Source organism: Gymnogyps californianus, chromosome 2, assembly GCF_018139145.2.
Source record: "Gymnogyps californianus isolate 813 chromosome 2, ASM1813914v2, whole genome shotgun sequence".
Classification (NCBI taxonomy): domain Eukaryota; kingdom Metazoa; phylum Chordata; class Aves; order Accipitriformes; family Cathartidae; genus Gymnogyps; species Gymnogyps californianus.
The window spans coordinates 53,674,358-53,699,955 of NC_059472.1; the positions used below are offsets into that span (position 1 = coordinate 53,674,358).

The window sequence follows — 25,598 nt, forward strand, 5'->3', positions numbered from 1 at the left end:
AACAACTTGTCTGAGAATGTCAGGGAGACCGTGTGCACTGAGAGGTGCTGGAGAACATCCAGCCTCCTTTTCTGAACAGCTCTGAGCTGGATCTTGCATCTGAATAGGGCACTCGTGTTATATTAGTTAGCTCAAGACAACTCCGGGCTGCCCAGAATGCTAATGACACGCTTTCTCCACAAAGTATTGTACCTTAAAGACAAGAGCCTTATTCCTGACATTGAGATTAAATGCTTTATTTTCAGCATAATTCTTAATGAGCCTCAAGCATACAAGGAGATTTCTGTGTTTCATCATCCTAATACTGTACACGTCCTCTCCAGCACTGTGAGTAGCTCCTGTAATGACAATTTGTGTACATGCAGCTCGCTTAGTCTTTATAATTTGCCATAACCATTTAATGAAAGATGAGGTTAATATTCCCATTTTGGTACTGTTATTTACCAGCCCTTGCAGTAATGAAGCATGTTAAGTACCAATATATGATAAATGAAGTCTAAGGTCTACAAATATTTTACTAGGCAGCAGCATATTTGCAAATTTTTTTATAATTTAATTTATTACATGCAAATTCATCACCTGTCATTTCATTAGTGTTTAGTTTCCTGTAGATCATTAGCATGTGAATCTTTTGATGGCTGCTTATGTGCAAAGAATTACAGCCAGAAGGTCCATTTGAAGGACAGAATCTTTTATATTTGTTTTAAAGTATTCTCATTATGATAACAATGCCTAGCATTTATTTCCAGAAGTGATGATGGTGTTTTCCTCTAATATTTATATAAGTAAAAAAAAAATAATCTTTTTAAAATTACTGACCAGAGGTCTCTGCCTGTCCTGCAAAGTGGAACCAAAGATGCTGCCATAGTAGTAGCAGTCTTAATTTCCCTCCTCTAGATAGGTTCGTGGTTTCAACATATCATCTGGAGCTTCTCTTAAAGTCATCATAAGAAATAAAATACTTAGATGACATATCAAATCTCCATTTATCTGAGCGTTTTATTGCATTGAAAGGAAGCAATAACATGAAGATAAAGCAGACAGCTTCAAAACACTAGAGTCAATGGCATCATCTTGAATATAGCTAGTCAGAAAAGATGAATGGGACAGGGTTTCATTCATTTCTGAGGTTCAAGCCCTTCTCAAGTGACTGATGCAGGATCAGAATCTAATTTGCTTTGTACCAAGATGCACAAGGACTAAGGGGAGCAATGGGGAAGAGTTACAGTCTGCTCTTGGATTTCCCCTGGTTCCTGCAAGATCCCCACACACTGAAGTGCTTTTGTCTAAAGACAAAGTTACAGCTCAAAAGTAGCCTGATTTGGTATTTGTTTATGTGGGTGGATTTTTCTTTTAATTTTAAAAGATAACTGTAAAAATTAAATGTGGTTTTCAAACAAGAGAAGGTGGATGGAAAGTATCGCATCATTATATTTACACGTCACCCGATAAAATTGATGCCTCTTGTATTAAAGCAAATATTTTCATTCAGGATATTATTTATTTACATTCTTTGGTTAGAAAGCTCAGTTGTCTGGCAATTTTATATGTTTGCCAAAAGCAACATACCAGCAGGAATTGTTTAGAGACACCTGACAATACTTTGTCTCCATCCAAGACGTTAATAAAGGCAGCATTCATTGGTCAAGACCAAAAGATTTGTGGTAATTTTAAAAAATTGTATGATTGTTCTTGAGATTTGTGTGGTTTGAGTGAGAAAGGTGGAAGCCTGCTCAAGAGACTGCTTTCTGAAATAATTTTTTTAATGAGCCTTTTGTCCTTTCTTAACACTTTTAAGAAGCTTAGTTTGGTGGATGCCATTATCTGCAGATCTCAGCTCAAAATATGGGTCAACCAGATTTGTACAAGTAAATCATTTTCAGCTTCCCTGAGATTTCACTGGGCCAAACCCTGACTTCCCTGTGATCCCTCAGACATTACACCTATGAACTCAAGTCTCGCTTGCAAAAAGGCCATGATGCTGAGATGTACCTCCTTCTCTAACGGTGAGTTCTGTAAACCGAATATTCTGCTCAAGTTCATATTTCCAGTAGGGCATGCGCCTCATTTGAGTGAACATTAAAAACGCTGTACAAATTTTTTTGGTCATAACGATCATCTTCACAAGCATTTACGTTCATATTTTTTTTGAATTGTAATGGCATGACCAATTCTTTATTTAGTACACTTGAAGATTGTTATCATAACAAATTTTTATCAAAAGTCTGACAGACGGATATTAACCCTCAAAGAAAATGGATTAGTAAAGCCAAAAGTTTAGTACTAATACTGATACTGATTTGATTCTCTTTTTAGAAGTGGTTGTTGTATATAAGCTGTTTTGAGGAATAAGTTTCTAAGTTTTGCCTTACTCCACTTGCAGGTGATGGAAATAGCCCTAGTGCTTCAGCAGCTTGTAGATCTGAAATTATGGCTACTGTATTTTTGAAAGATCCTGCCCCAAGCCCTTCTTACTCACACACTTATCCTTTTTTGTCCTCGTATCCCAGTCTTGCGCCCTCTCAACTTACCATCTACTCCTTCCAGTCCCTTCTTCCCATCCCAGCCTCACTAGCAGTTGCCCTGGTCTCCCCACTCTGAGTTTTCCAGTTCTTTTACACCCCCAGCTTCAGACCTCCTTTTTCAGACTTTCTTGACTTACAGCCTCACTGAGAGCTAACTGGTCATAAGGACCAGGCGTTTATGAGAGCTGGGCCAGTGCTGCTGCCAGAAGAGGAGATATAAAAATGGACCTGGGAGTCAGAAACAGGGAAAGGATCCTGGCAAAATGCTCCTGAGGCAGCCGGGGTGGGAATGGGAACTGATGATCGCTGGTGATGTCTGCTCAACACCTCACAGTCAATACCGTCCCAAATAAACCCTGACTATTTCTCCAGGCAGGAGCAGCTATCAACCTGACTGTGTAGGCAGGGTAGGCAGCTGTTTGCCCAGGTAGTCACCTCCTTTGCTTGTGCCCCTGCACTGCTACTCGTGCTCCCTGTGCCCAGCTGCCCCAGGTCCCCGCGCTGTTCTGCCTGCCCGCTGCCTGCCCGCTGCCTGCCTTCGCTCCCCTTCTTTTAGGGCTCTTAGAAACCTTCCCAGGTGGGATCAGACATGAGAGTCTGCAGCTGGAGGAAGGGAACTTGTCAGAGGAAAAGGGGGTGTATGGTGGATCCAGGCTGGGTTGTACCCCTGTACCTTCTTACATCATACTAACTTTATACTAGATTTGCTTAAAATACCTGGGAGTTTGTTTTTCCACCTTGTAGGACCCTCTGCTTCTAATATAGTCTATAGATGAGTAAGCCACAAGCCCATGCTTGTGTTTCTGTTAGGGACTTAGTGACAAAAAGGTGTTGACTCCTGTCAAAGTCATCTATGTTACCTGTATAGCTAGATAAAACTCAGGGGTTTTCTGAAGTTCCAGGTACAGAGATTCTGCCTCTGCACTGGTTCCTGTGTTTCTTGCTGGCATTATAGACATGCTGGAGCCAGCCTTCAAGGATGACTCCAGCAAAGAGTTGCACTTGAATTCCTACTGAAAGTGGTCTCCACACTGACTTCATTATGTTTTTAAAGCCTTTATTTTAAAGGCCAAGGGAAAAAAGTAATTTCTTTTACCCTTTCCTCAGGCACGTTATGTAAATTAAAGAAAGGAGAACGATAAAGCATAAACAACTGGTTTACTATAGGAAGGGCAAAATCTACATCTGTAACATTTTTTGGTTGAGCTGATCTTAGTGGGTCCTTTGCTTATGCATCTATCTATAGATATATGCAAATCTTACAACTTTATTGTATTTTTATATTCCTGAACCTGTAGTTATGGTAAGAAAATCTGTTCTGATCTTAAAATATACCAGGCAAGAAAGTAAGATATGACCCTCAACTCATTTCCTGCTTAGTAAAAAAGTTTAACTTGAGAAGGATCAGACTGTTTGCATGCAGCCTGTATGTAAACACATTGCACAAACAGGAACCTGTTTAAACATGACGAAAAAGAGGAAGTATTTCTAACAAACCTGGTCGTGTTTCAGCGACAACAGGATCCGTGACATCTGATGGTTTCCCAACACCAGCCTGGTTTGTTGCCCGCACACGAAACACATAGCTCACACCTTGTTTTAGGCCACCTATCTGGAGGAAGGAAATACACATGCACGATGTGTTACAAAACACTGATTTTAATTTCACGCTTATTACAGATCAGTCTGGATACTTGACAATTATATTTCCTTCCTTTTTTTGTTTTGCTTCTTTTCCAGTTGAAAAATATTTCTTCCTCTTTTTTTTTCAATTCCGGAGTGACATGACTAATCTGTATGGCTTGCTCCTTCCTTGTATGCATAGCTAACATTTAGACAGCACCATTACTGTCATTGATTTCTTTGCAAAAGGAGCTTTGTTATTGGAATGGGATGTTTTTAACCCATGTACATTGACCTCTGAAACATCATAGTCTTTTACTGCAGGTAAATTCTGGCTTTTAAAAATGAAATTATGAGGGTAATAAGTGCCAGCCACACCTATTTAGAAACAGGAGGGCATTTAATTGTACAGATTTAATTGTAGTGACTTGAGGAATCATACTGACATTATAACACCTGTGAATACTCCTTTAAAACCTATATGAAAGGATCACACTTTAAAGTGAGTTGTCTTTCAAATATTCTGAAAAGCATACAAATAGCAAACATACTTCAGATGTATCTCTAGAACTGAGATACTGCTGATCCCTTATTTAGAAGTCATTCCACAAAACGATGTAGCATAATAGTGCAAAAAGCTTGGGTTTAACTCCTCTGAAATGTGAGGAGAGGGTACTTTGTGTTAGAAAGAATCACTTGCCACATTATCACAACATCTGATTTTGTGCCATCGGTTTTTTGTGTAGTGGTATCTATCTTGCCCTTTGAGCCAGAAAATGCTAGGGATGCCTCCTGTGTTACAAGAATGGTATTTGGTTTTAGCAGTGCTTTCTTTTATTTTTAGGCTTGTCATACCAGATTGTCTTCTAAGTTACTGTCTTGTCTGACTATACAGGTATTACATGTGTGTATCCTTGGCACAACATAGCCTACTAAGTATTTCATTAAATGGAACCGTGATCAGCACAGGATGATGCTATCGAAGGCTGACTTCCTCAAGGTTATACTGTTATATCAGTATTTGAATCTTAAGCTATTTACCTTCAAGAATTTCTTTTGAAGTGGCTTCTTATTGACACTTCTCCAGTGTTCCTCCTTTGCTTCAGTTTCCTTCATATCAACATAATAACCAGCTATGGGACTACGACCAGTATAAACTGGTTCCTTCCACAGTAAAACCAAAGAGTCCTTCCTAACTTCTGTGCATGTGACATCATGGGGTGGCCCTGAAAGGTAAGAGTAAAAGTTGGAGTTGTGGTATCAAAATAAATCCCAAAGGGGCTAATGCATAAGATTTCAGAAACCAAAACCAGACACCATGTTGTACACCCAGAGCTGACATAACACGTGCAGCTCCTCTGTATCATATCTAGATCTGATATAAATACAACCCATGCCTATTAAAAAGACTAGCCCAAAAAACAATCCAATATGTTGAGATTTGTATCTTGATCAAATATTCACGAACAAACAAAAATGACAAATAATCTCCAAACTCAGGGAAATAAGTTAATTATTAAGCTAATGTGCTGCTTCAAGGACTGCTCTAAAGTCCACTGAAGTCAATGGAGGTTGTTTTCATTCATTTCAACGAGTGTTAAAAGGCCAGTGATCTGCCCTTGAAGTGATACATTTCGACAAGGATTACAGGACCTCGTTCTTCTCTGCCTTGTACCTTAGACAGGTATTTATGTCTACCATTTAAACTAGGAAGCAAAGTGGCAGACACAGTACAGGAACCAAGCAGGAAAGATAAAGAAAATACAAGCTGCTTGTAAAATGCTGATTAAATAGGGATTGTTTAATGCATCCTTGTAATTGTACTAAATTAAAGTGATGGAGATTCAAGCCTAGGTATGAACTTCGGTGCCCGTTGACTCCCCTGGAAACTGAAGGCATTGAGAACTTAGCTAATCGGTCACAGAGCACACTTGGGCTGTGAGTAACCTCCACCTCCCACTCAGGATCCTACCAGGTACAGCAATGGTCCATTCTTCACATTTGAAGGGCTGGCTGGGTAGGGAGGGTGTCCCAACCCCAGCCAGGTTAGCAGCGGCCACCTGGAACTGGTACACCATGTTTTCCTTCAGGTTTTGAATCTGCCGAATCAATAAGGTGGTACTTATTAACTTTGGATTAAGGCTTTAGAAGAAAGTCACTATGACAATTATTGAACACATGAGCATGCTTTTAAGTGCCTGAAGAGATGAAAGCATTATTGACATCATACATAAGGTGATAACTATCTTGGCTTTTCCTCTAATCAGTGGTGGAGCACACATGAGTGGTCTTAGCACGCTCAAATTGTAAACCCCTTTTCCTATTGATAGACACTTTGGTAGTCAGGGAGGGAGCAGGGTATTGCTCAACAATCATATTAATCTGTCTTGTGATACAGAGCAAGTTCACTTAAGGCAAGAGTTGTCCTCACAGTGGGGTGAAACTCAGTCCTGGCATTGCTTTTCATTTGTAAAGCAGCTCAGCGAGGTTGTAGCTAGCACTATCTCTAAATTGGGTCAAGAACTGATCACAAAACGCAGCTGGTTCTAGCACCAGCAAGCACTGGGGTACGTCCACCAAGCCCCGTAGGAATGCCATTTGTTGTGAGGGCCTGACTTACAAAAAATCAGGCTATGTCTAGAGTAGTGAATTCACAGATGACAGATGGTGCCAGACTAACAGATAAGTGTACAAATAATTTTGCAGAGAAGTTTAACAGAGCTGAATAAATTTATCATCATGGACATAAAACCCTCTGAACAGCAATCTGTACACTGAATCATAATTCATCCCAATCTGTCTTTGAGATCTGTTTTGGAAATATTGTCTGCACCCACAGCAATAACAGAAGTTAACCTCTTACCCTGTATGCCCTCTCACTAATGGCCTTAATGTTGGCCTCCATCCATTTCCCAGGAACTCCATCAACCACTTCACGATAGTTCACGTAGTAGCCGGTAATTTCAGTTCCACCAGTGACTGTAGGTTGTTTCCATCCTAATACCATCGAGTCACGAACACTCTCAAGTACCATGATGTCATAAGGTGGAGATGGAGCAGCTGTTTCAACATGAATAATACATAAGTAGGAAGTAATATTTCAATAGTAAGACTGGCATTCAATTACCGTATTCAAGTGGCTCCCATCCTGCATTTCCTGATTAGGACAATATTTATGTGGTCAAGGGAAGTTTCTGGAGTTGGAATAAGAAATGCAGGATAAAAGCTTCCATATGAAGAAGTCCAAACTGCATAGAAATTAGTTTTCAGGATCATTTGTTTTTTGAGAAGCAAGCTGATACATAGTGAAAGAATGTGTTGCAGTTGCAGCTCTGATGTAAGTGATAGGACTTGCTTTAAAACTGTGAAAAATGAGGAACTAAAACTAACATTGCAGGAAAAGTAAAAAAATTGGAGATGCAATGATTTGTTTTCTTTTGCTGAAAGCAAACCCTTTTTCACACATACAATATTCGTTGTAGTTCCTTTTTTTAAATAGGCCCACATTCTTCCCTTCCGAGAATGAACTTTATCTGTTCATTCTTTTCTTTTTCTCTTAAATTTATACACTGTGCAAATTTTATCATTGCACCCATCACATGATCTTACCTTAATGGAAGGAAGCGTGATCATAGGCACTGTAGACTGACCAGAAATGGAACATGTCTGTTACTGGAACTTACATTAAAAAAATTGTGGCATAATCCTGTTTTTTAAATTTTTTTTTAACAATACAGAAATCATTAACTTCATCCCAACCCATTTTCTTATAAAGCCTTTTCTAGTGGGGAAATGCTTGCCCACACCCAATATATCATGCACCAGTGAAGAGCCCTACTTGTGACCTTGAAGTCCTACTTTTGATGGAAATCCTACATCATATATGTTTCCTTTTGTCTTTAATGTTTTATATCAGTGTCAGCTAGCCCCAGGTGTCTCTACTTTGTTTTCTGTTCAACACTTTGCACAAGCCTTTTGAGTCTCTCTTCAGAGGCCTGGGGAGGAATTCAGTTCACTGGCCAGGTACCAAGACTTAAATGAAATTCAAGCCCAACATTTCTTGGGCACAATGGGTGTTCAGGTGTTGACAACATATAACATGATTTTGTATGTGTGCCTTCAACTTGATAGGTTTTCCTCATTACATATTGCTGTCGGTCAGAGATACAACACAATGTTCATTAGCACTGTATCTCAGAGGTTAAACTGTAGTTTAGGCATAAATCCACACAGGATCCACACAACACAGATTTTCATGCTTACCATCATAATCAGATTTTGTTTCCTTCATACGTACATAACCCAGAGACTAGGTAACAAGACTCCTAACAAATTACTGAAGTGATTTAGAAATAATACAGTATCTTGGATACATTAATATGTAGTCAAACAAGCTATTAAATTAGTAAACGGATTTATATGTTTCACTTTCAGTAGCCACTAAGTTTGTAAAGTTGTCTCCGATACCGTTACATGCATAATGATCTTAATGGAGAGTTGAGCATGTAATTAATGTGTCTGATGGAAGACACATCACTGCAGAGCATGTTCACTTGTGGCGCAGATGAGCAGAGGTTACAACCGTCTGAAGTGGATGTACCAAAGCAGTGAAACCTATCTATTTTATTAACTCTCACCTGTATCTTTCTTCTTTGTCACTTTTTCCAGTGTCAAAAGATCCCCGGGTCGAGACTTACTTGCCTGCTTAGCAGCAACTTTTTGCGGTGCAGATGTGACAGCATCCTTAACCATTTCTCTTATGTTATTGTCTCCTGTACTCCCCAGTTTGTCAGAGCTACTGGGTAGTGTGTCTCTATTAAATTTAGCATTGCATTTTAGCAAAGCATCTATGTCAAAGATAGGCTGGGAGGACTCATGCATGCCTTCCCCCCAGCTGGTAGTGCGGTCTGTTAGTCCACCAGCTTTACCACTCAGTTGAGGACACACACCATGAAGCAATCCTCCCCCTATAATTGCCAGAAAACAGCAAAAACATTTTGAATTAGAATACATTCTTTTTTCTTCATTTAGTCAACAGAATGAAGAAATGCATACAGTCAACAATACAGCCAAAGTATGACAAATCACAGGTTTTACACACAAAATGTTAAGCTTGAATTCACAAAAATTTGAAATGCATAAATACCTCTCAACCTGCTCACAGGTAATGCTCTTTTAATAACGTCTACTTTTCAGAGCAGAAGAAATATGGAAAGTTAATACTAAGCTTCATTTGTTACAATTATTTTAGTATTAGATCTTCCAAGTCGTATTTCTGATCCTTTCAAGATGATCTCACAGAATTGCCCTGGGCCACATCTCTCTGCTCTAAGGTTGTGAGGCATGCAGTTTTGATACAAATGAGAGTGAGGATGTTGCAGGCATACAATTTATTCTAGCCCAATGATCTCATTAATCTTTATGGATTAGTTCAGGCAGTGGCAAACAGAAATAATTCATCAACAAAGGGAGAACACACAGGGTTATTGAAGGTTTACAAAAGACACATTGCACTGATTATTAGGTTTAGGTATGGTAACAAATTTCTTAGGAACTGACTCTATGTAGGATGGTGTGCATTAGAGGTGATAAATACCACATTACGGAATCAGAATGAAATTCCATTTTCCAGGATACCTATGAAGTGAACTTGGCAGTGCTCTCTTACAGTGGTTCACAAGAAACACCTGAAGAAGACTGGATGGTGAAGGTGAACAGTCTACAAGAGTGCAGTGACTGTGAAACTATGGCTGTGAGACCATAGGATCTATGGATAAATTATTTGTGGACAGCATTGTAAAACAAAACAATTAGTTACAAATAGTTGCTGAAAACATCTTTACTTGATTAAAACCCCCCATATTTACCATTGAAAAGAGCAATAGGAAAATAGCTTACCAATGGCTGCTTGCACTTCTATAGGCTCCGAATCCTGTGAAAATTCACTGAGTCCTGCTGCATTAACAGCTCTGACTCTGAAAATGTACTTCTCACCATTGACGAGCCCATGGCAAATGAATCTAAAACAAACCAGTAAAGGAATACTTAGAAAGTATTAAGAAGAAAATAAAAATCTTAAGGGGGAAAAGAAATAATTTCTTCCATGGAATTTATTCTGGTTTCTGAAAACTGAGGATAAACCATGACTCCAGTCACTTACATGAAGGTCAGAGAATGCAGGATGAGTATCTAAGCACCTCATTCATGCAACGAAGGTAATGTCTAAAACCATGTCTCTTTAGACATACCATTTACCAAGCCTCTTTCTTCTTAAGACTACACAAGTTTTTGTGTTACCAGAGGGTCTACCTTACTTCTGCTAGTATATAAAAATCCATACTTTCTAATGGAAACAATGCAAAAATGTGCAAAGATAAGGTCTATGTTTGCTTGTGGGATATCTTCATGACATAAGTAAAAGACACCTGTAGCACAAATTCCCATAATTCACTTCCAATCATAAATGAAAAATTGCAGTGTTTAAAAAAATTACAGGGCGTTGTACAAGAGCTAAAAAAAACAGTCCCCAATTTTTTATTTCACTTTCTTGCTTCTATACATGACACAATAATCTAAGTCAGACAAACTTTTTTATTAGAATAGTTTTTCTACTGTATTACCTAATGATCACATAAAAACCCTCATAAATTTTCTCTAGTGTCCACCCTGAAAACACAAAATTTCCCAACACAGGAATCATTTATTTCAGAAAAATTGTGTTTTAGAAATTTAAACATTTCATTTAAAACAACATTTATTTTTCAACAGGTATTTTAAGTGTATTTTATTTTATGTTACTTTTATTTTGTTCTACTTCATAATGTCATCTCTTGCACTACCAACACTGACATCATGCAATGATTTATGAAGCAAATATAATGTGGAAAACAAAATGTATTTCAAAATCAAAATTTTATTTTGAGGAAAAAAATAAAACCTGAATCAAAATTTTCAGAGCAGAATTTTCCCTACCCATTCTACCAGACTTTTCCAAATCATTTGCTTTCACCAGGATGTGTGCAGAAAACAAATTTCAAATGATCAAAGTATACTGCATAATGCAAACTATGGGATACAGCTAATGCTTTGAGATTGACTGAACCAGAAAAGCCAAGAATTAACAGACAGCCTGTGCCTGACTGCATCATACATTATATCACATTGACTAAAAATGCAGTCATAGGAACCTAAGCATTACATTACAATATATAGTAACTCAGAACAATATTTTTATTTCTGTGGTGAATAAAGATCACGTTTCATATTTTAAAATAAGCAAACAGCACGAAATGTCACCAACACTTGATGTAACCTCAATATAAATCATAGAAGTATGCATGAAAGTATATAATATTGGCACATACAGCTGTCTCAATATAAATGCACAAAAGAATACTTAAAGGAAATTGTTGTGCTTGTGTTCAAGCAAGTGGGGTTTTAGGTACTTTTGATATACTGAGCATTTACAATGCCCTTCTAAACAACAAAGTTGGTCCAAGAGTATTTAGCAGAGCTTTACTTATTGTAATAAGGGTTGTCATGGATAGCAATTACAAATAAGCATAATCAGTCATAACAAGCTGGGACTGCTTCTGGATTGACATCAATCCACTTGAGATCAAGTTCTGCAATTACTCCTTTAGACTCTGAAGATTACATCCTTATTCAAACAAAACCAAATCTGATTTAGCTTGCAAAGTTTTAAATCTTGATTATTTTTTCTGACTAGAGACTGAGCTTCATGTCAGTAAGAAATGTGCATTTATACCCAATATTTAAGTGTTCATTAATATCTTGATAATTGCAAGTGAAAGAGCAGTTAGAAAGTAATATTGTTAGTGTGATATAGTCCACACGACCTTCTGACATTCTAGATATACAGTCCAGAAATGTTTACAGCAGTCTTCCAAAACAAAGGACTTTGCTTCCAAACATTATGCAGTTTAGTTTTCCAAATTTGTAACTTCAGTCATTCCTCACTGTACTGTTTTTCATCAAACTGATAGGCTCTACAATAGCTAGAACTAGTGAGCTGCTTCTCTTTTCTTCACTAGCAATGTCCATGTTTCCTCCTCCTTGACTAGTTGTTTCTAATATAAGGTTGATTATAAATTCCTTTTGGACAAGACTCACAGTTTGAAACATGTTTTTATAATTTCTTATGAACTTCACCTTCAAGAGTGATTCCAGCCTGCTGGCTACCACAGAGCTATTAACTCTACTACTACTAACGGCTGGAAAGCACATACATCCAGTAAATCAAAAAATGGTGACCATAATTTCCATGCTTTAAAATCCATTACCTTGTGCCTTTCACTGGATTGTTGTTGCATGGTTCCCAACGACCAGATCCAACTACACTTGACTCAATGTAGTACCCAACCAGCTCCTTGGCATCTGGGGGCTCTGTCCAAGTGACAACAACTGAGGTATCTGTATTCCTAGTTGGCATAATACGGCCAGGAGCTTTGGGAATATCTGTGGGAGAGAAACAGAAATAAATTAGTGACCAGCCAGTCAAAATTTACAAATAAAATAAGGATGACATTCTATTCTTGGTTATATTAGCACGACTAATACAGATTTAACCATCAAAAAACTCCTCTGATTTAAATTAAGTAATCTGGCACAACAGGACGGGATCAGTAGGTTCAAGCCTTTGGTGGTGCCTATGATTCAGGGCATTTCCTTCAAATTAGGTTTAGTTTATTCCCTTGTGCTGAGCATCTGCACCAGAGATGTGAATTGGAGCTTTCTAAAAGGGAAAATGTGTTAGGTGCATGTTGAAGATTTTGTGCAGCCCACAGAATAAGTCAGAAACCAATGCCCCTGTTAAGTAGCAAAATGCATCTAAAGTGTTTTTCGAGAAGAGCTGTTTTACTCTTCTTAAAGAATGTAGTTCATGTGCATCAAATTGCTCTGAGAATTCAACCAATATGGAGTAAACAGAGACAATCTGGGAATTGGATTGAAATCTGCATTGCTGTTTGGAAACAAATTGCTAATGTAGGTGTAGCTACTGATGCTTTACTGTGGTGAACATCTTGGCTTCTCTTCCAGTGGAAATAGTCTCTGCATTCATGTAAGTATTAAATTCTTCACTTTTGTTTAATTTGGCAAACAAGGAAGGTTAAACTCTGCTGATGTCTGGGCTTATTTTCAATAAAGACTCTAAGTAAAACAAAACATTTTTGTACTTCCTTGAGTTTTCATTTTCTTTCACTATTTGCAGCCTTTGCAGTTATTGGCATCGTTATTTGCAGCTTAATTCCCTTGGTTTGCATCTGTCATTTGACTATACATTAAAGGTTCAACAACCCAAACCAAAATTATTTTGGCTAAAGGGAATAAATCACTGACTACTTTTCATACTTGAATTATTTACTGGGTAGCTATCTGTCTTCAGACAAAACAATTATATCATAAACTGAGAAGATACCATGGAGGTAATTTAATACATATGACCACACACTTACCGAGTTTGTCGTCCACTACAGTGGCTTCAGTTGCTTCTGAAGGTTCACCAATTCCAGCTGAATTGCAACAGCGAACTCGGAAGCAGTAGGATTTGCGTTCAGCCAAATCAAAAACTGCAAAGCGAGGAGACTTCACAGGGATCTCGGTGTTCACCCTTTGCCAGTCCTCTGTGCCGGCAACACACTGCAGTCAAACCCAGAAACCACGTTTGGAACAAAAGTGTCTGAAAGCTGAGTGTTTAACCCAACACGACTTTCTACCCAGACCACCAAATGCATGTCTGCTATGGAGAACAGGGAGTTGTGTTCCTTTTTTGGGCCTTTCCACAGAATAAGCGTATTTCAAAGCTTATGAATCTGCCAGATGTCCACCTACTCCAGAAAACGTACATAAAAGCTTACTGGTTTTAATATAGCAAAGCTAAACTCCTCTCCACTGCAAGGAAGTAATGTTATTATTAACTGCATCCAGTTCTGGACCACTTTCAAAATAAGTTCTGCAGACATTCAACATCATCCAAAGAACGAAACTCTAACATTACCACATTGCTTCTAGATACTCTTGTGTCACTCTTAATGTTTTTGGGGTGGCTTCCAGAATTAATCAGGATCTGACCTTCATTTTTCCAGAAAAAAATTAACATGTGCAATTAATTTGTGAATTGTTTTTAGTTCTGTGGCTAGAAGCTCTACATACCATGATGACTTATACCATTAATATTAGTGATTAATTTTTGCCTGTGATTTACATGAAGGATAATTTCAAGTAATGGTTTTGGTTTCTGAGAGATTTCAAATTCTCAGGAGAACGTTATCTGACTATGTGACATTAGTGCTCAGTACTCAGCATGCAATAGGTTATTAAAAAGCTTTCTTATATGGCAACTCAAAATTCATATATTCATCCTCTCTAAGTCTGTTGCTAAGTGAAACTCATTTATTTAGACCAGATTTTGTAAGAGAGATGAAAAACACATAATGGGAAGATATTTATGTCTCCCTTGATGACACCTCTAGACTGATAGGGAAAAGCATTAATAAAAACGTTTGTGAGCCATGAGACACAAGTAAAAAGGGTGATGGCGTGAAGATTTTTCTAGGCTAGCAGCCATGCAAAAACATCTCAGAAAAGCAGGACACTGAAATTAAAACTGATTCTATTCTAGAAAAGAAATTTTGTCATCTTTGTTGAGCTGGTGAAGCAAATGGAAAGTTAATGTAGAGGATAAATATGAAAAGGCAGCTGGAGGAGAAAGTGCTGATGCCAAGAAACTCTTGCAGAATGCCTCCATCCAAAATGTTAACAATCTGTCCCACCAGACAAGCTTCATCTATACAAATTTTATTTTATATATATATATGTATATATATCAAAGTATATATATTTTTTATATATATCATATATATATAAAAAACCATGTGACTTTACTCTGTGCTTTCTCATTACAGAGGGAGTTTGTCAGCCTGTCTACTCCAGGGTAGGTCAATGACACAATTCATAAAAGGATATTACAGTGTGTGACACATTCTGCATCTACTTTCCTATTTCCCGTCTTTCTTTTCTTCCTACTTTATCTTAATCTACAGTAACAGTTATCTTGATGAAGTTCTAGTCCTGGCCCTAGTTTGAAAGTCTCAGGTGGAAATGAAAGTTAACTAAAAGTCCAGAAGAGGTGGCAAAACAAATGTAAAAGATTGCCACAACATGATTCTGATTTTGTCCAATTTTACCTTTTCCACAAAGTACATGATACCCTCATGGCCCCGCTGTCCAGGAGGTTTCCAGCTAAGCACAACATAGTTCTTGGTGGCTTCAATAACTTGGAGGTCTGTAGGTGGACCAGGAACAACACCCTCTGAAGAACAGGGGAGAAGAATAGGAAAGGGAATTGGGATTTAATTCCTTCATATTTGTATCAGAATTAGTGCCATAATTAAAATATAGAAGGAGTATTAATATACCTTGGCACCTTATACTTTTTTAAAACATAGAGTTAAAAGTCCTTTTAACTCTAAGCATGTTTATTTGTTAGGTCCTGAATAATGAAACCTCACCTCGACAACCAAGTTGTGAGTTACTCAAGGTCGAGTGACTCTCAGAACAGTGAACTTTGGGTGCGTGCAAAAGTCCACTGAACTCACTGGGAGTTTTCCTAATTACTCAGCCAGCTTCACATTAGACTTTTGTAGGCAAAAGGGCTGTGTTTACCTGCAGGTTCTTCCTCAGTGACAATAATCTGTCCAGTCCAGGGAGCAGAAGGGTGACCTGAAACAAATGTCAGAGGTGTCATGGAAATGGGAGACTTCAGGAACTTTTGAAATAGCGAGAAAACCAACTCTTTTGTGGTTCAAAACTAACATTTGCAAGATTCACACGAGCTCCATTTTTGGTTACTGCTGTGACTGTTGCTCATGTAGCAAGCTAGTTACCCAAGCTAGTTGTAGGCTTACCAGCTTGAATATTGAGAGCAGCTCAGCAATCGATATAGCTAGAAAATTTAATCCACTGAAACACCTATTCCTTCCTGAAATGTCACTGAAGTCACCTAGGTGACAAGCAGAGGTATTTGGCTCACTTAGCTCATCATTTTCAGAGAATTAACTTCAACTTTATTTTCCATACTCTATTCATTTGGTTTAACAGCTCACTCATTAAAGGAACAGCCAAATTCCTGCAGGCTGCTCTTTGGCTCTTTTTAGCCACTTTCCTCACATCATTACCAGCTTTCAAATCACGGGTCACAGTCACAAACAGAAACAGCTCAGCCTGACTCAATTTATCCCCTTAATATGATTTGGGTGGTTCTCTCAGTACTCTCACGTTATCATATTCTTGCAGTTATGGATTCAGCTATCAACCAGGTCAATGCACTTTCAGAGATAATTTTTGCAAATGCTGTTCTCCACCTCCACGTGCTTCACCTTATGTTGGCTGATCTGTTTTGGAGATGTGAGCAGAGAGGGAGCAGGTGGGGAGCAAAGAGGATCATGAGGGATGAGAGGAGGAGATGTATCAGGAATAGGCCACCAAGACCAAACTTCATTTCCTGAGACAGCTTCCACGCTTCCCATTGAGAAGAAGAGGCCTCCCCCAGACTTCAGGTTTCACATGTCTGTGAGCACTGTGCTTCCTGGCAGTGCCAAACCTTCTTCCTCCGGCCTTTTGTTTTTATTTTGAATGGGAACCTTGATCATCTGACTGCAGTCTGTAGCTTGCAGCATTATATACGGTAAGTCATACAAGCTGGGACCGTGGGAGGTCTGTAGCTTTGCATGCAACAACCCTTCACATTGGACCATTTTAAATAGTAAAACTTCAGAAACGAGTAGAAATTGTTGGATTTTAGGCATATGATTTTGGCATATGGGTAGAGAGGTGGATTTGGAAGCAAAATGTCTGGGATATTGCCGGGCCACAGGAAAAATACCCTTGACTTGTTAAATGTTAACTTTAAAGCAGACAGCTTGGGATCTGTTGGGCTACCCTGGTATTGTGCTGATGTTATTGCAAGACTTTGATCAATCACATGAGCACAGAATCAGCCACCCTTGTCTGTGGCTCAGAGAGAGACTATTCACAGGATCTGTTCAGCTGTTTTGTTGGCTGAACAAAAGTGAGTCTCTTCAGGCAGTTAGCTCTCCTGTGCCTTTTCCCCCCTTCCTGCAAGTTTGGAGCATAGCACCGCAGCCAGCCATTTCAGCAGATCGAGCACTTTGTGCAAAGAGCACTGAGATGATTTCTTCTTGGCAAATCTGTCTCCAAAGAATATTTTGGTTTTGCATTGCTCCCTCTAGTGGGATTTTGAAGGCTTATGAGTAGATGATAGTCATACTTTTTTTTTTTTTTTAATGAGTTGTGACTTCTTAAACCTCCCAGGCAACCTGCAAAAAGCACATCTTACTTTTAAGCCTGGCTCTGTCAGCAGGATCCAGAGCAGCCACGGGCTCTGACACCCGGGATGGTAGGCTGATGCCAGCTTTGTTCACAGCTCGGACTCGGAAGATGTAGGAACGGCCTTCAATCAGACCAGTGACAGGAAAACGAGCAAACTTCACGGGAGTCTCATTGCACTGGGTCCAGTGAGTGGTGCCAACCTCACACCTGAAAAATACAAACAGCAAGAGCAGTGCTGGGAAGGGAAAAATGCAAACTCGGGGCACCCACCCCCCCTTTACAGCTTCACCATCCGTTCGTGTTCGTTGGCTGGTCCATACCAGTTTCCTCAGCAGCGTTATATACTGGTGACATCAAAGCAGCTGCACCAAGGGGTCAGGGCTGACGTACCATCTGGGCATGTACTAAATCCCTCACAGCTGCACCCTTCTTTCCTGAACTGAGGAAGGGACATGAGCAGAACTCAATTCACTGTTTAAACCCTCCAAAGTATGCTTAGGGAGCGTCAGCTTTAGCATACTTGAAGGGACATGAAATAGATGTATCTTTTGCAGTTGCCAGAAGGCGACTAGTTCATCTTTCAGCACAGTGCTCCACTGTACATCCTACAAAATGATGGGCTTCGTGGGGCGTGGAGACCTCCATTGTGAGTTCTGTGACCAGCCCAGCACACAGATGGCTGTGAATGGGGTTAAAGTCGGGCACTCAGCCGGCCCTGCTTCAAACACCCCTGGGGCTGCCAAGGGAGCCTGCGGTGTGGTGGCTGCAGCCACTGCAATGATAAGACCCAACGGGGTGGTGCTGGTCCCAGTGCTGCGAAGCCTCACACCTGGCAGGATGCTGGTTTCTGGCAGAAGGAAGAGATAACCAGCAGCAGGGAGGGACTGCAGCCACTTCGGCTCAGGGAGCCAGGAGGAGCCTGTGGGGTTGGCTTCCCAGTATCCAGCAACATGGTCAACAGGAACATGAAGTAGCAGCTCAGGAAAGACTTTTTATTGCTGATATCTGCCAAAGCAAATGTTACAGTGCCTACCCAGATTTCTTGGCACACGTGAGCATCTCTTTTCTGGGAATTGTTATCATCTTACTTGGGGAGGTTTTGTGGTTCTGGTTTCTGCTTGCGGTGAAGGATGCCCGAGCTTCACCTCTAGCATTAGCACAGACCGTCCTGCTGCCTCGGGCAACCCGCTCACTTTGCAAGGCAGTTAGGGGCTACCCTGGCTGAATATTTGGGTGCCTAAATGCCTTCGGTGGGATCGAGTACTGGAGAGCAGTAACACAGCTTTCAATTTAGGAGCAAATGTAGAATAGAGAAGGTGAACACAAGAGAAAAAGCAAAATAACATTTGTCTTGCAGTTACTCTCAGTGCTAACATCCCTCAAGAGCCTAGTTTTAAAATGAGATATTATTTTTCAGAGTCTAGTCCTGTATTTTGTTTAGCAGCATAAAAGAAATCCAAGTCCCTTTGAGATAATATTTTGCTTTCTGGTACGTAGTAACTATTTGGAAAGAGGCAGGAGAGCACTGATACCGAAGGAGCCACAGCTGCCTGATGAAGGAGCCGATCCTGCAAGCTACCAAACACTGCAAAGTCCCGAGGCCTCTCAAGCCTCACAGCGAGCAGCGAGGGCTGAGCTATGCAGTGTCTTGCAGAATCCTTTCTATGTAGTTAGATGAAGCAGGATGTAATTATTTCCATGAAAGTTAGATCGGGCCCAGCCAATCTAAAACAAAAAAAGTAATTTCCTTCTGGCCATCAACAAGAATGAAAATAACAAATGACCATTTTATCTCATGCTTTCAATGTGCTTTTAGGTTTTTGAGTTAGAATGAGCAGCAATATGAATTCTCCAGTCCAGCATGCTCACTGACCTGTCAATGAAATATCCAAGGATGGGGTTTCCTCCATCGACAGCAGGCTGCTTCCAGGAGACAATGACATAATCTTTGTTGGCATCTAAGCACTGCACATCCAGTGGTGCACCAGGGGCTCCAGGGATTTCAGCATCAGCATCTATGAGGATGGACACATACCTTTCCAAATGTGAACCACAGTTCTTTCACAATTATTAATCTTTAAGGACCGAACTCTGTTCCTACTGAGCCAAAAAAAGAAATTCCATTACTGGCTTCAAAAAGTATTTGGTTTTATATTGCCAGTGTTTTTCTAGGTTTTGGTTTTCTCTTTGCCACATTTACAAATGCTTAATATGTTACAGCATACTGTAAATGTAATTCACCTAGGCATTTTAAATAAAATTAGTAACACACGTTCTGGTTAGGTAGCTGCCAGAGACGTAGCTGAACTAAAAACTTGGCAGACTACATATTTACCTGCTATTCTACTTAGGAGAAGAGGCTGATATTTTGCCTTACAGCCAGGCAATAGCTCAATCAAAAGTATTCACCCATTGGATATACAACACTGAATTAAATATCTTATCTCCACACATAGTCCTTCATTGTTTGTTTTTGGTTAGCTATGAACTGCAAAGGTATCAAAACCTTTTGAAGTTTAATTACATTACACATACATTATCATTGTGGAATATAACCTTCATAAGGATGAGCATATTGTTCCTTTAAAGTGTTTATCACAAATCTGGGACTGCTGGTGTCAAAGAGCCTTGACTCCAGCATCAGCTTCTGGACATATCTTATCTAAAGCTTTAAAAAACAGCGCACAGTGCTGGGCACTGGGGAATTTTACTGTTTACACAGACTCTGATTTGTAAGATGGAGTAATTTTCATGTAGAGAAAAATAACCTTTGCAGGAAGATTGTATGAAAGACTTTCAAAGAAAAGGGGTTGTTTCTCTGCAGAATAACATCAATTTGTACAATTACATGTAGCATTTTTCAAGCCCTGTTGTGAGCTACTTCAAAAGAAGACCTGACTTAGACAAGAAAGATGTATATACCTGAAGAAAAGCATATTTTGCTAATAAATATTCATACATTCCATCTAAACCCCAGACTTCTTAAAATGGTTTGATGTTTCAAGGCATTACAGCATTTTGTATTACAATATACAGCAATCCCTATTTTTCATGCTTTTGAGTTTCAGAAAAAAATGCCTTATAAGAGTATTTAATACGTTTCATTAAGTGAACCAGTAGTCTTCAGAAAAAAAAAAAACCCACACTTTACACTGTGTCTTCTCTTATAGGCAGAGTAGCATCACATGAAGCCTTTGAAGCTGCGCCAGTTACCGAGTCCAGGTTCTAATTACAGCTAACTCAATGCATTTTTTAAAACAATAATGTACAGAGTAAGAAATCCAGTTAACATAACAAAATAATAAGAACACTGAGAGTAATAACAATATGTCTTCAGTGATCTCCATACAAAAGGTTTTAATTGCCCATATTTACCACTTGACGGAACATGAGACACCCGTTTCTTTCCAAGACAGACTGGGAAATAGCTGGGACAACCAGCATTGCTGATCAGCCTCAGGGAGGCTAGGATTTCATCCCTGATGGCTTGCTGACAAATGCTGACCTGTAGCCATGGCAGAAGAGTCATACACGCTCTCTAAGCACGTCTAAAGACCTAGCGTTATGAGCCTGATTAGTGCATCGTTCACTTCCATCGATACACAGGGATTTCTATGCATGACACAGAAAGACAACTGCTTATGCTTAAATACCATAGCTAGCCATTTATAGCAAATTTGTCTACAATTTAGGAGGAGCAGTGAGGAATATACTAGCCAATTGAGACTGCGGGGACCATTTAAGTAGGAATGTAGAATATAATTAATCTAATTAGAATTTGGCAAACGCACTGGTTGGCTAGTAAGATACTCTGGTGAAAGGAGTAGTGCGTTTGCAGTCAGGTCATACCTGCATTGCTAGAAGATGTAAAAGGAATGAGGGTGATCATTTATTTATATGGCAGTACAATTTAAAACAAAGCAAGAAAGACAAGTCCTATTTCTTGTCACAGACACTCATTTCAGTAGACTCTTTCTTCAGGTGATGAAAACATCTGCTTCAGTCATATTTTCTGAGCAGGCTGTTATCTCACACAACTCTGCTGGACTTAGCAACACAGTGCCATTCTGGGCATGGTCTCAGAGCCAAGAATTTCCAGAGCCTTTTGAATTAGCATTACATGCTTCAGCTGCTTTTAGCAGCTGGGACAGATATAGAATCAGCATGCAACATGATAGCCATGGCTCCTTTTAAAGAAATACTTCTCTAATAGAAATTCAAGGAAGTTTTTCATGGTACAAGCAAACAACACCCAGAGAAATTACACTCTAATTCTACACTTTACTGCTTTACTTTAGAGAATCACAGAACAGTTGAGATTGGCAGACAACTCCAGAGATCTTCTAGTCCAACCCTCGGCTCAAAGCAGGGTCAGCTAGAGCTGGTTGCCCAGGACTGTGTCAAATCAGCTTTTGGATATCTCCAAGGATGAAGACTCCACAGCCTGTTCCAGTGTTCAGCCACCCTTGCAGTAAAAAAAGTGTTTTCTTATGTTTAAATGAGCTTGCCTGTATTTTAATTTGTGTCCCTTGCCTCTTGTCCTGGCACTGGGCACCACTGAAAAGAGCCTGGCTCTGTCTTCTTTACTCCCCTCCATCAGGAGTAAATCCATTTATACACATGGATAAACTCCCCCTAAGCCCTCTCTTCTCCAGACTGAGCAGCCCCAGCTCTCTCAGCCTTTCCTTATATGAGAGATACTCCAAGCCCTTAATCACCTTCACAGCCCTTCGCTGGACTCACTCCAGTGAGTCCATGTCTCTCTTGTACTGGGGAGCCCAGAACTGGATCCAGCACTCCAGATGAGTCTCACCAGTGCTGAGTAGAGGGGAAGGATCACCTCCTCAACCTGCTGGCAATGCTCTTCCTAATGCAGCCCAGGATGCCGCTGTCCTTCTTTGTGACAAGGGCACATGTTCACCTTGGTGTCCACCAGGACCCCCAGGGTCTTTTCTGAAAAGCAGCTTTCCAGCCAGTCAGCCCCCAGCCTATACTGGTGCATGAGGTTGTTCTTCCCCAGGTGCAGATCTTTGTTTTTCCCTTCCACTGTATTTTTTCCTGCATTGTGTGTTAGAGAGAATACCTCAAATGGTGCACAAAATCTTGATCAAAACAGTGAAGTTTAGCTAGCAGTGAGATATTTACAAAAATACATTTTTAAGTCATTATGTAGATCTGTCCTCTTTATGACTTATGTTCAGTACTCTTCACAGGCTGAAATTGAGAAAGAGTAGTGAAGTTACATCAATACCCTAAATTTCCTTCTCAGAATGCCAATGAGGTTTAGAAGTCTTCTAGCACGTGACACCAAAGCATGAGATATGCATTCAGTTTTTCCAGAGATAACAATTGGAAGCTATATTGCTAGAATCTATTAATAGAAAATAACTATTCTCTTTTTATTGGGAAAAAAAGCACCTCAAATGTCTGAGACTGATTTTGCCAGCATGTTTTCCTCAGTTCTGTAGTGAGTTCCATTCACAAGACAGTATCCTACCTCGAACAAAGACATAACTACTGTACTCTTCATAGTAGTCTCCCATCACCACTCGTAGAGTGTAAAGACCTTCATCTTCCTTGTTTGCGTGAGTCAGTGTTAACGAAGCTCGCTCCCCGCTCCAGTGCATCTGGACCCATTTGGATGGTGTAATAAGAACACCTAGAAATTAGAGAATTTCATGATGAGAACTAGCTGGATCTACTGAAGAATAGATTCTGAATACAGAGAATATATTGGAATAGATTGGAAATACAGAAGAGACCGTTCTTATTATGCAACTTTCTGTCTTCAAACACAATCATAAATTACAGCTAATTCTGCTCTCATGCCAATTTTGTCTTCATTTTCAAAGTGTAACTTTGGAAAGCAACAGCTTTTTTATCAGCTGTTGCACAACACATTTGTGCAGCTACTTAAGAAATGTCTTGGCATATAAATAAATAGTAAAAGCTATGTGGGCTATGTAGATGGGCTACACAGATGTTGGAGCTGATCGAAATGCTTCCATTTAAAATTTTTTTTAAGAAAGGAAAAATCCCTAGAAGACATTTTCACAGTGCTTCGTCAGTTTTCTAATTGTGCTTCCACTTCAAAATGCTAAATTTTGAAAAACTTCTAATTGAAAAAGAGAAAATTTTACTGTTTGGAAATCTGAGAAAATGATGACCAAATCATAACGTTCACATATGCTGAAATAAGTAAAGATTTACATGAAGTTTATATTTCTTCTTGTCAAACATTCTCACCATTTCTGTACCATTCGATGTCTGGTTTGAAGCGCTTGATATCAGGACTGATGACAACTGTGCAGCCCAGACTCATTGTCTCGCCTTCTCTCCCAAAGGCTACACCAAACTTGTCGACAAAGCGGATTTCAAACCTGGAGGCATAGCCATGAGGGGTAACGCCAACTGTATAAGGGAAAAAAAAGAAATCTGGCTGTTCACTTTTTCTTTCCTTTTGTGACAAGAGTAGGAAGCAAAAGTACCCAATGATTATGAATACAGTCTCAGGTAAGGTTTAAGGTATAAATAGGAACAATATACATTCAGTTATCATCTTCAGAGGTAATTGCAGTGTTAAATAATCCAAGCCCTTACTATCACAAAGAATCATCTGTTTCTTTATTCATACAACTCTAGTTCTTACAGCTAGTTCATTTTATCAGGGAGAGGCTCCTGAAGAATTTCATTCCAGAATTTCCAAAATTTCAGATCCCGTGTTTTATCAATTTATCATGAGGTTTGTTTTATAACTTAAAAAGACTTCCATTTATGATTAATGATTTGTTCAGGTCAAGCTAATCTTTAGCTTATATGGTTCTTCTCTTTCCCTGTTTTAACTCCTTGCTCCATCTCAGGGCAGTCATGTGTCCACTCAGCCTTCATTTTTATAAGATAAATGAGCTTGGGGGGGGGGGCTTTAAATATAAAATGAGCTCTCCATTCCTCCAGGCATTCAGGTAGCCTGTTTCTGTACTTGCTTCTAAATTTATCTTTTCTGGTGTTGTGTGACCCAAGTTGTGCAGTATTCCAGACAGAATATCCTCAGTGCCTTACATTTGTATTGCACATACATGGCACAGGGGCTTCCATGTTTCTTTTGAAAACAGCTCAGCTGATAAAACCTAGGGTCACATTTTCCTTTTCCACAACTGCCCCACACTGGTAGCTCTCAGTCTTCCTGTGATCAATGAATATATGCAGATCGATGTCTTCCTTTCCTATAACCAAGTGATAAATCCCAAATTATATTGGAAATGTGTGGCCTTGCATTTTGTAATGTGGTACATAATCCTGTTTCAATTATTTCAGAGCTTCAGTATATAAATGCCAGCTAGTGTGCCTTTGCACTATATCTCTGATTCTATTTGTGCTGCTACAATAAAAGAAATGTCCATAAGTCTCATCTGTCAAGCCTTCCATGCACAGGGCCCCTAGGGCACTTCATCCACACGGCATATGTGGGTAGATTGTCTTAACATCATGGAAGTATCTATGCAATACTGTAAATCACTTCAAAATGTGAGGTTCTCAGGTAAAACAAGCTGCAATTTCTACTTTGATATATCCAAAATATTCAAATTGGGTTCTGGCTATTTGATCTTTTCTACACATTTTCGCAACACATGGAATCGCATAGCAGCAGACAAGAACGATGAAGTCAACTACTCTACTTATGCACATGCACCCCCTAGCTTTGTTCCCAGGCCATGTTTTACGTATTGCAAAAGATGAAGTGTCTCTCTCTTTGACAGATTTTATTCCACAGCGAAGTGCAATATTAAAAGGAATGTTTGTTATATAAGCAAATAGCCATAGACCTACAAGGCAATGCCTTTTTCCCCTATAGGTGAGACTAACACCATCTGAAATTGTAGAGCTCAGTACCTTTGTAAATCAGACCTGCTTCCTTTTTAAATAATGTTACAAAATATTCTGCTTAGTCATTTGTCATGATGTCACAACTGTAAATGGATGTGTCAAACAAGCAGATATTGCAACTTACAGCCCAGAGGCATGGAAACAGTTCCAGCATGCAAAAGACTTGCATCAATTTCTCCTTTATACCCTAGACAG

The 25,598-nt window shown here is 39.4% G+C and overlaps 1 protein-coding gene across 2 annotated transcripts in view; it reads right to left on the bottom strand.

Annotated features, from left to right (window-relative positions):
* The window catches only part of MYOM1 (myomesin 1), a 69,146-nt gene that overhangs the window by 22,047 nt on the left and 21,501 nt on the right, over positions 1-25,598 (bottom strand). The window contains exons 7-21 of one of the 2 annotated variants that reach the window (XM_050891239.1): positions 25,528-25,590; positions 23,766-23,930; positions 23,017-23,178; positions 19,393-19,534; positions 17,527-17,726; positions 15,834-15,890; positions 15,356-15,480; positions 13,625-13,808; positions 12,452-12,626; positions 10,047-10,168; positions 8,786-9,115; positions 7,012-7,208; positions 6,121-6,247; positions 5,190-5,374; positions 4,023-4,137 (exon numbers count right to left, since the gene is read on the bottom strand). In XM_050891239.1, the coding sequence (XP_050747196.1) occupies positions 4,023-4,137; positions 5,190-5,374; positions 6,121-6,247; positions 7,012-7,208; positions 8,786-9,115; positions 10,047-10,168; positions 12,452-12,626; positions 13,625-13,808; positions 15,356-15,480; positions 15,834-15,890; positions 17,527-17,726; positions 19,393-19,534; positions 23,017-23,178; positions 23,766-23,930; positions 25,528-25,590 (2,349 nt within the window). The remainder of the gene's footprint in view (positions 1-4,022; positions 4,138-5,189; positions 5,375-6,120; positions 6,248-7,011; positions 7,209-8,785; positions 9,116-10,046; positions 10,169-12,451; positions 12,627-13,624; positions 13,809-15,355; positions 15,481-15,833; positions 15,891-17,526; positions 17,727-19,392; positions 19,535-23,016; positions 23,179-23,765; positions 23,931-25,527; positions 25,591-25,598) is intronic. The other variant, XM_050891241.1, reaches the window with a different exon arrangement.